The 10,942-nt window shown below is 47.4% G+C and overlaps 1 protein-coding gene across 2 annotated transcripts; it reads right to left on the reverse strand.

The window, feature by feature from the left end:
- Positions 1-4,072: 4,072 nt before the first annotated feature.
- On the reverse strand, positions 4,073-7,193 carry INS (insulin). 2 transcript variants are annotated; one of them, XM_064422617.1, is made up of 3 exons: positions 7,142-7,193; positions 6,427-6,636; positions 4,073-4,209 (listed from the first exon to the last, which is right to left on the reverse strand). In XM_064422617.1, coding segments are annotated over exons 1-3 (348 nt in total). In that variant the 5' UTR covers positions 7,143-7,193. The 2 variants fall into 2 exon arrangements, with proteins under 2 accessions (XP_064278687.1, XP_064278686.1); XM_064422616.1 differs by lacking the exon at positions 7,142-7,193 and having other exon boundaries at positions 6,427-6,613.
- Positions 7,194-10,942: the final 3,749 nt, after the last annotated feature.

The raw sequence follows: 10,942 nt of genomic DNA on the forward strand, positions 1-10,942 counted from the left end.
GAGGAATGGAGGGAAATGATTGAGGCTCAGATCATTTCCTTGTGTGCTCCTACGGGCTTGCTTCGCTTCCCGTTATTGTCCTGGATCTGCTCCTGCCTGCTCTGCCCAACGGGAATGGGGGGCATGTGAGAGCCAGGCTGGCATTGGGCTTGGAAAAAACCAGCCTCCTTCCTCCCCACAGCATGCAGGAATAATTCACCCAGCGGCAATGCACTGGCAGTGACTTTCCAGATCAATTTATAGCCTGACCTGAAGTTTTCTTCCTGCCCAGAGTGAAAGGAGAAGGAAGAAAGACTATTTTTTGTGCCAGATAGGTGTCTTTGGTGAGGTTGGTCTAAAGCAGAGTGAATTTGAGGTCTTAACACTGAATCTGCTCAGTGCATGCTTTCCAAATCAAGTCATTGCTGCAAGTCTGTTATTAGGAATCACTCTGCAGATAAGGGGAGACGCTGTAAGGAGGTTTAAAATTTCCTAAAATGCTGATAAGATGGTTAAAAAGAAATAAATCCCAGAATATAGTCTGACTATTTCTTGAAGTAGATCTCTTAAATTCCCAGAGTAACAGCAAGCTCTCTATCTGTGGTTTCCCGGAAAGGAAATAATACAGCCAGATTAGCTCCGGGAAAGTGGCAGCCTTCCCTTCCTCTCCAGATAAGCTGGAGCAGCAGAGCCCATCCAGCAGCCTGGAGGACATGATCTGATCCCCAACCACCAGGGACCCAATGGCCAGTGCCCTGCAGAGGCTCCCCTCATTCCCATCTCTGTGCATATCTCTCCCTTTTCCTCAAAACCGTAGCGCTGCCCTTTTGGAGGAGGGTTCGTGCACGTGGCAGACAGGGGCAACTTCGGTCCTTCCTTTTCTGGGCAGTGTTAACAACTCAGCAGCCCAAAGAATTTGCCTTGCAATCCCCTCTGCGGCTCAGCTTTCTATTCTCTATTCAAGAAGCATGAATGAACCAAAGCCTTTATTTGCATTCTCTTCAAATTGCCCTCCACCACGAGCATGAGACCTTTGGAAGTTTGTTGCAAGAGTAGCAGAGCCAAGATATTTTAGTCAGGCATGATGCCCCACCGCTACCGCAAAAATCACTTCAGAGCAACTGCTGAGTCAGAGTAAAGGGGACTGGATGCATTTGCTTCCCAAAGATCACAATGCAAAGCCTGGCAAGAGGAGAAGCAGGGAGGGAGGTCAATGGATGCGGCATTCCCTGTCCTTGAATCATTTCTCCTGCAGGAATTCTTATGATCTGGCATCTCCCAAGCCCATCTGAGAACATGGAATGGCCTGGGCCAGGGCACAAGGATTTGAGGGAGGCTTTATAAAGAAATTCCATCCTGGAACACCATTAAAGATGTCGGGAAGGGCCTTTGGGACACCCACTCTTGGGTTTGGGTGGGGTAGGGGGCTAAAGCTGCCTGTCCTGGCACAACACGGTCAGCAAGCCAGCAGCAGCATGTTTGTAGGCCAGGGAACCATGTGCTCTGTTGTGGAAAATGCATAGGGTTGCCTTCAGGCTTTCTTCCCTGGAGTTCCAGAAAAAGGGAAAAAAGTACCTTTGTTCTCCTTTGGCCTTCACCTTACTGCAGCTTTTAAAAAGTGAAGAGCCGGCCTTTTATGTTATTTTCAGTTCTGGAAAGCAAAAGTGTATAACTTTTTTTGTTTTTTCGTTTTTTCAGCTTTCTACAGCTTTCAAATTGATGCATTATTTTCTCCTGCACCTCCTGGAGAGCAGTGTAGCTCACCACAGGTCACTCATCTCCAGGACAGCTCTTGCTTTGGGGAGGAAGGAAGCAACAGTACCTTCAAGTGCTCTGCAGATAGCTCAGACAGCTTGGACATGGGGCCATCTGTCCCTCCCTGACCTGGGCAGTCACCTTCTGGAATCTTACAACACAAGCAAAAGTTTCCACCCTTGGGTAGCTCAGAGCCTGGTGATGGCTTGTGGTCTTGGGCAATGGGATGCAGAGGATGAAGAGCAGGCACCTAAACCTTCTATGTCCCTTCATTCTTTCAAATCCTGCCTTGCTAAAACCAGTCCGGTCCTGCGGGGTGTGCTGATCTTGATGAATCAACATTTTCCAGCAGAAAAAGTGGCATTTGCAATTTCCCAACAAGTCCTAATTGAGAGCATTCAGAAAAAGCAAACAAACAAAGGATCAGACCAAACAATGGCAGAGGGCAGGAAATGAGCTGGGCATCTCTGAAGAGCTGTCCTCACCCGAGCAGAGCATCGCTGCCAGGGCAGGAGTGCCAGCAGATAAACAGAGCTGTGCCAGATGGAGGAACCACCATGGCTGGATGTCCTTTCCCTCCCCAAGAACATCCAAGCAGACTTGAACATCTGCCTTTTGGATCACGGTGGTATCTCCTGGATGGATGGGATTGCTGGTGCTTGGCTGCATGCCTGAAAATGTTGGTGGCCTTACAATGAGCAATAGCTCTGCTTTTTTTTTTTCTTTTTTCTTTTTTTTCTTTTTTTTTTTTTTCTTTTTTCCAATAATACTTGTCCTGACCTCATGGTTCACCAGGACAGGTAGAATTGCTTCCAGGGAGTCCCCTCTAGAAACCACTGGAGCTATACACTGTGAGGTTTGGTGGGGGCCAAGTAGCTCAGGAACAGAATATATCTTGCTGTGCTTTCATAACCACATGATTTTGGCCTGAAGCTGCTTGTCAGAGTTTGAAGCTCAGCTGCTGGGAATATTCAGTGGGGCCCAGCAGAAAGGGTGATGGAGAGGGATGAAAAGGTGGTCAGGGAGAGCAGGACTGGCTGAGTAGCACTGCAGCACTGGTGTGGTACCTGCAGGAGGAGGCCCCTGTCTTGGGCTTTTGGTTGCTTCAAGGGAATCAGTATGGAAGGTCACCACGGGGAATCATGAGTGCTTTCTGATTTCATTTTTTATGCCTGTATCTTCTTTTCAGCAGCTCATCCAGCTGCTCTTCCAGCCTTTCAGTTTGTAGTGGTTTGGCCAGTTTTGTGCTTGTGATAGGACTGGGAGTAATGCATCCTGGCAGGGATGAGGTGGCAGCTTCCATCTGTGCAGCTCCACTGGAGGCAGTTGGAACTGGTTTGGGAAATGAGGCTGTTAAAACCACAGGCTCCTCTCAGACCAACTTTCAAAATCTGTCACCAGCAAAAAGCAGCCCTGGCTGCTGCTGTCACCTCTGCCAGGCTGAGCCCATCCCACAGAGCCCCTCTGCATGGCTTTCAGTAGACTGCCACAGGAGTCCCTTGGCAGAGGGAACTACACTCTACACCCTACACTCTGGGACACTCTGGCCACTCTGGCACTGCTGGGCAGATTTTCCTCGCAGAAGAGGGGCAATTTTGGGACCAGATACTTGAAAGAGGTTTGCAGCACCAGGAGCAAGGATACTGCCCAGCACTTGGACAATAGATTCAAAACTCCTTCTTGGATTAAATTCACTTTCAGTACATGGCTTGTGATATCTTTGTGAACAACAAGCACATCCCACAGCAGGGACTCTCTCTGGGCTTCCCACGAGCACAAGTAGGAACTAGACAAACTTTCTGAATCGGCCATGGTGGTCATCCATGATTTTTCTGAGTACAATGAATAGGTGACATAATTCTTTGCCTAATCTGTACTGCTTCCATTATGTAGCTGAGGAAGTTCAGTCTCCAGCTGCCTGGCTATATTTGGGCTGTGAACTGCAGGAAGTTGATCAGCATGACATTGTTACAGATGTAATGTTTCCCTAGCAAGAGAAGTCTAGTTTAAACATCTCTGCCTTCTCCTTCTGGTTCTCCAAGCACTGGGTGTGCCGGATGCTCCCCATACCTGCTCCAAAGCTGTGTAATACCCTTCCCTCCCTCACTCCCATGGAGTTCATTAGCGTGGCAGAAGGATAATCTGAAGTGATGGTTGAAAAGTGCTTTACCCAGGCATGGACACTGACACTCCAAAGCAGACAAAAAGATGTGGACACATGAGCCAGCACAGTCCTTCCAGTAGATCCAGAACATTTATTCAATTGCTTTGAAGGTGCAGTAGCATAAGTGCGTGTTTCTGCCCGCGGCCCACGAGCTCCCCAGCGCCAGCCCTGCTGCTAATTGCAGTAGTTTTCCAGCTGGTAGAGGGAGCAGGTGTTGTGGCAGCATTGCTCAACGATGCCTCGCTTCACTGTCTCAAACTCCTCCTGCTGGAAGGGCAGCTCTCCCAGCTCACCGTGCAAGGGACCGCTCACTGCCAGGGGAGAAGAAGAAAAGGTGTGGGACATCACGCAGCATCAGCCCTGGCTCTCGAGCCCTGCAGACACCTCCTTAGCAGGCACCAGATTTTTAATCCAGAGTTGGCTGGAAAATGGAAAGGAAGTTGCACAGGTTTCCCCAGGTTGATGATGTTTGTAGCACCTTCAGACTCCCTGTTTCCTCTCCCGAAATAATCCTGTGGTGTTCAGAAGATGCCAAGCTGAGTGACTATTGGCAGTGTGAGGGATAAAGGGATACAGGGGAATATGTGTGGAGAAGAAGAGAAATCCTGAGCCTTCCCTGGGGTGAGCAATGAGTAAGTGAGATGATAAAACGGGATTGCTCTATAGACAAGAGTTTGGGACTGCAGAGCCCTTCAAGCAGTTACCCACTCTTCTAGGAGCCTGGGCAGACAACTGGGATGTTCATGGGATTGCAGGGACAGTCCAGTTCTGAAGCTGGGTGCATTTCCCAGCTGTTCCTGAACAGCCTGATTCAGTTGGCTGCCTGGATATAGCCCCAAGCTGACAGCAAAAGCATTTGTGTGTGTCTGTGTTCACAGCTGGAGGCAAGTTTTTAGAAGCAATGATAAATTAGGGTATTTGGACACAGATAACACTCAACAGAATGATTATTTGCTGGTGAGAACTTGAAAACTTGTGCACAGATCTGTTCAGGTTTTAGTTGCCCAATGAAAATATGGAAAATGGCAAATAAATCAGTGAGTTTTTCCTGCAGGAAGAAAAGAGCCCTTAACAGCAAAGAGAAAATGCCTGGAAAGTGAGAATGAGATGTGGTTTCTAGGGCAATACAAGTACAGTACAAGATGCGAAATCCCCAAGCCCCCAAAGCGTGAGGCAATGAACAAGGCACAAGAGTAACACAAAATCATTATGCTAGTGTGCTAGAAGGGAAATTTGGGAAAAATTTGGTCCAATGTTAAGTAGAAAAGGAAATAGCTAGTCAAAGTTTTGTGATTTACTTGTCTTCATTCTTCAAGCCAGCTGTGAGCAGACTGTAAACATAACCAGATTGTGTGACAAAGAGGTGGTGGTTCAGGCAAAAGTCCTGAAAAAATGGTACAAAATTCTCAAATACTTGCATTCTTGTTGGCATAATTAAAATTCTCTGTACAGTATTTAGGTAGTTTGGCTAACGAAACCTCCAATCCATTTGTGGTCGTATCCAGAAAGGAATAATCAGAGAATGAGCAAATGACATCCTGAACAAATCATGGGCAAACCCTCTGCTAGGGCACTATCTTGTTTCACCTTACAAAGACCCCTAAGACTATTTCACAGGGTGGTTACATACACAGGAGAGAGAATTGGATATAAATGAAAATAGTATGTGATGGGAAGAGAAATGGTGGGAGAGATGTATTGCAGTCAGGGATGTTAAGTGAAGGTTGATCTTGAAAGAGGATTGAAATGGATGCAATTTGCACAGGGGTCTCTTCTTCATCTATTCACAGTCTTGATTAGAAGCTTGGAAGACAGAATGTTCAATGTACTTTTGCAGTCCTCACCAGCCAGCAAGGATGTGGACAAATGCAGAGTTGCATGTTTAGAGGTCTAGAAAATATGACCTAGGAAGGCAGTAGGGTTGTGCAGCTGAGGAGAGGTCAAAACTAGACATGGGAACAGTACTCAAATATTTTGAAAAGCAATCATAAAGATGAAAGGACTAGGCTTTTCCCCCTGTCCACTAATGAGAAGATAAGAAATAATTTACAGCAAGGGATGTTCAGGTTAGATATTGGGAAGAAACACTTAAGAAGAAGGTCAGTTAAGCTTGGGAATGGGCAGCTCCAGGAGGCAGAGGAAGCTTTGTCTCTGGAGGATTTTATGAATGTAGCAGACAAACATGGCTGAGAAGTAGAATGGGGACAACAATGGGGATCCTGTCTTGGGGCAGAAAGAGGCTTCTTGGGTTCCTCCCCCCTTTATTTTCTATGAATACTCCCAGGCTGGTGTAACAGCCACACAAAGAATTAGAGTTTGAGCTTCCAGGCACCATTCCTTTTGCCTCATAAATCCTCCCTCCCTGCCCACCCTCTCATCTGCCTGTTTAACCTGAAGAGCTTTTCACTGGCAGTGTGATGCTGCTGGCATGCTGAAGGCATTCCTGGCATTCCCCACCAGGGACATTCCTGGTGTCACTGTCAGAGACAGGCGGTTGTTGCGTCTCTTGTAGGGTGAGCCCCGCTTACCTAGAGGCTGCTCAACATCCCGCCGGGCTTTGGGCTGGTAGAAGAAGCCCCGCTCCCCGCAGACCAGGTACAGAGCTTCCACCAGGTGGGAGCCGCAGAGGTGCTGGTTGACGGCCGCGTGGCTGCTGCCGGGGCCCGAGAGGGCCAGCAGGGCCAGGAGAGGCAGCGATCGGATCCAGAGAGTCATGGTGGGCAGGCTGAGGCCTAGCACTAAGAGGCAGAGGAGACACAGGAAAGGTAAAAATAGGTTGTAATCAAGCTTCTTGTGTCTTTTAGCTCCTCTGGTATGGAAATGAGACCAAAGTAGGAGATGGACCTTCTAGTTTGAGAAGGAAGAGATCTTTCTGCACCAGGATTTACAAGTGACAGTAAATGACTACTGACTATAACCATAAGTCCATCTCCATGCTCCATCAGTCTCAGGCTCCTTGCTGTCTTGCCTCAAAAGGCTGACAGAGCCATCCCACCAAGCCATATAATGTACATGCCCTGGAGAGCCAAGATCAGCAGACCCCTTCAGAGGAAAAACCCTCTCTGCCCATTCAGGGGGCAGTAATGTGTGATGATGGCCCAAAACCAGCACAATGTCCTCAAAGACCTGAGGAGGGAGGCCTCATTTTCTTGGGTCAAGAGCCACAATTGTCACTGCCTGCTTCATCACCTTAAGAAGACAGGTCTGCACAGCAGGTAGAAAGTAAAAGGGAGGCAAAACAACTTACCCAAGAGGTGGCAGCAAGAGGTGGAGAGAAGTTCACTCTGAGAGATGAAGATGGTTGGTAGTAATGTCCCATTCTCTCTTTCCCATATTTATATGCTTTATGTTAGCCCAAGTGACACGAGAGCCACCAAGAGCCCCTCCTCCTTGATGACACTCCAGCCAAAATTTTTGCTACTTGTGCAAATTAATTTCCCTCTGCGTAGCATCCACAGGTCTTTATGCAAGTTAAGGTAGAAGCAACTGTTTGCTGTTTCCATCTCATTTAGTCTGCTCTTTTCATTTCCCCGAAGCTCTGTCCTAAGCCATCAGTGACCCTTTTAGCAGGAGATAATGGTGCTATTACAGCTGCAATGACTGCTAATGACACTAATGCTGGCAATAGACACTGTTGGCATTGAGGTGGTTCAACAGCTGCTTCTAAAATGTAAAATTAAAAGCAAACATGTTAATCTGTTTGATTTATATCACCTTGGAAAGTATGCAGCAATGGGACCAAGTGGTTGGTGAAATCATGCTACTGTCAGGTGTTAGGAGAAGGAAAACACATTACTGTGCTCAGGCTCACTGGCCACGCGGTGCTCAGCCAGAGACACGCGTCCACAGCTTGGGCAGGGGGAGGAATAACATCTGCATTTTGCAGGAGACCTTGGGTGGTCGTTTTGGCTCAGCACAGGGCCAGAGTTTGAGCATTAGAAATTGTGTCTGTGAAAAAAAAAAAAAAAAAAAAAGCCTTTTCCCCTTCTCCCACAGAAAGGCAGGTTCCCTCTTTCACCTGCCCCTTCAAATTCCTGTTTGGGATTAAGCAGAGTAAAGGCTCAGTCTCTGCCATGTGCAGCTGGGAGCTCTGAGCATCTCAGCTTCTCTCTCTGGAGTTCTGTCCAAAATGGTGTCTTCGCCACCAAGAAACATTTCTGGTAAATCCCAGTGAAAATCGGGAGATAATCAGATATCTCCATTCTGCTGGTAAGTTTGCTCTTAAAAGGAGATAGATGGTGGGTCAGCAGTGGTCCACCAACTTTTATGGGTCTGATTTTGGCAACACATCTAGCTCTTGCTCTTTTCACCACATTATCCAATTTTTGAGTACCTTTGTGCTCAACTTTTCTGCCACCAATAGCGAGCTTGTACTTTTTTCTGCTTAAAGTATACTTTTTTTTTTCTTTTTTTTTTTTTTTTTTTTTTTTTTTTTTTTTGTCTGAAAAGGCACATTTTAAATGCTGGGAATGAGATCATCTTCAAACTTGACAGTGTTCCAACTTTTGAGATTTCAAGTGTTCAGGACCACTGAGTAGGAGACGTTTTCATCTGTTTGAACTCTCTTGCTTGTTTAACTTGGAATAAGGCTGATTCTCCACACACAGGACAAATCAGAGGGAAGCTCACTGAAATCAGCACAAGGCCTTGAGATTCGAACCAGGCCTTTGATTCCTTGAATAGTCAAAGCAATTCCATCCATCAACATTTAGGAGGTAGGAAGTGCCATATGCCCCTGTCACGGCTGTGAGTGTGAAGTATCATATGTTTGCTAAATGACTGTGATTGCAAAAAAGCTCGTGAGAAGCGCTAAATCTCTGATGAGCACACAGGGACAGGACCCATTTGCTCAAACGGATGCAAGACAAGGTTATCAGTTACATCCCCTGCCATGTAGGTCTCTCAGCCCCCTGCTAATAAATCCAAGTTGTGATGCTCAACTACGGCTAATAGCATTTCTGCACAATGTGTAACACTATCTCTGCCTCTCTTCCCCTCAAAAAAGATATTAGATGTACTTGGATGACCTAGTGGTATACTCATGGAGAGGGGCTCAGGTTTCAGCAAGACAGGAGTTCAGGGAATTCACTTACTGAGACCTTCTTACTACTGGGTAAAGGTGGGGAATTAGCAGTTGCATAGGATAAAACCTGGCATTTTACCCCAACTGAAGTAGGTTGCCAGAGCCAAGAGCAGAAGTCTTGTCTGACTCATGCTTCCTCCAGAGCAGGGACCTTGCACCCGGAATCTCAGACAGAGAGGACTCATCCTCAGAATTGCCCTCCAGATCCCCTTGGCAATCATTTGCCTGCAGTCATCAAGCACTGCTGGCTGCAGTTTCAACTGCTCCACGTTCAGTGGGCCTCAGTCAAGCAACTGCCTTGGAAAGGCTCCTGAGCAGGGTACTCCCCAGGTTAATCACATGCTGAGATTTGCCATTTAGGGCTTTCCCGCTTGCACTTTTGAATGTTACCTGAGCTCACCTGAACGCAAGTTTTATTGACAGAGGGGCTTTATAAGGAGAATCCTCCATCCACTATTGTCTCCCTTCTAAGCAGCTTCCCTCTCCCCTTCCCTGAGGCTTACACCACTGATGTCACAAAAGAATCTGCTTTCTTTTGCTTTGAAAGTGCCATGTTCTTAGCCTGATGCTTCTCTTACTCTTGGCTGACCAGATCCTGGAGGTAGCTTCAAAAAGCTCGTGGCATTCCTGCAGCATGCCGCAGCCGGGGCACGGCTGACTGTACCCGAGCGTTCAGGAATTCCTCTTGGCTCACTGTAGTTAGGGTACAGAAATAAGCCAGAAGATTTATTGGAAGGAAAAAAGATATCATGCTGGCTCAATGTTCAGCACAGGCCAATTTTTTTTTTCCAAAAGTTTCCTACTACGATTTTTTTCCCCTTCCAAAATATGATCACTTTGATTATTTATTGGAAAACGTATTTTCTTACCATAAATGGTCCTCTGGAATATGAAAAATGCTAGCAGTCATATAAATGGATATAAAACGGATACAAACTGCGGAAAGTTTTGTCTTAGAGGGAAAACTCCCATGTCAGCAGTGAACTGAGAGAGGGGGCCAACAGGGGAGCCCATTTCTCGATGGAAAAGCTTTTTCTACAGAAAAGTCTCCACTTACTCCTTCCAGGCTGGGCTTCCCCATGATTTTCATGTCATTGGGCAGTGATGAGCCAAGCACTCATCCATTGTTTCAGCTATGCATGGCTCCTGTGATCCCCCAGATCCTCAGGTCCACACTGGGCTCACTTGGCTGAAGGGTGGGAGCGGCTGGGTGGGCGTGGGCTGCTGCTGCTCTTCATGCTAAAGCACCTCCAGAGGTGACTCAAAACCACCTCCCTTCCTCACATCCCCCCCAAGCCTGAGCAGTTGCATCAGTGGGAACAAGGTTTAGGCAATCCCCAGTGTAGTGTAATTGAGTTTTACAGTCCACTGCCAGCACAATAAAATCTTTACTACTGTAGATGTCTCGCATTTTCAAACCCTGTCCTGAAAAAATAACAAGCCCACTACAGGGGAACTAGTTGACAATTACAAGTTTGTGCAAGTCTTAGTGAGAGCAAAGGTCAGGGCTGAAGCCAAGCAAGTTCTCAGCACCAGGAACCCCAAAATGCCACCCACATCCCCCTTGCTGCTCTGATGTCCTGTGCTCACTGCCACTGTCCTTCCCATGCCTGCATATGCATTGTCCCAGAGGAGCAGCAGGGATCCACACAGCAGTGACCACAGGACTCCTCTTCTCTGTGGGGTGAATTCAGTGCCTCTTGAAGCAAATGGCCCCAGTGCTCATCTGCACTGTGCCAGCAGGCTGCTGGAACACAGCCCAAATCACCCTGAGGGGTCTGCGCTCCCAAGAGCAGGTTTTGGGGGTGACCAGCATTCTTGGTGCTCCCTGTTTCCATGTGGTTTCCAGCTGCTTTGCTCCCAGGGATGTGTCCAAGCACATGTGCAGTGGCACAGGTGTGAGATGAAGGGCACAGAGGTGAACCTGGCACTGAGGAGGGGGATTAATTCTGGGAATACTT

Source organism: Passer domesticus, chromosome 6 (assembly GCF_036417665.1).
Source record: "Passer domesticus isolate bPasDom1 chromosome 6, bPasDom1.hap1, whole genome shotgun sequence".
Taxonomy (NCBI): Eukaryota; Metazoa; Chordata; class Aves; order Passeriformes; family Passeridae; genus Passer; species Passer domesticus.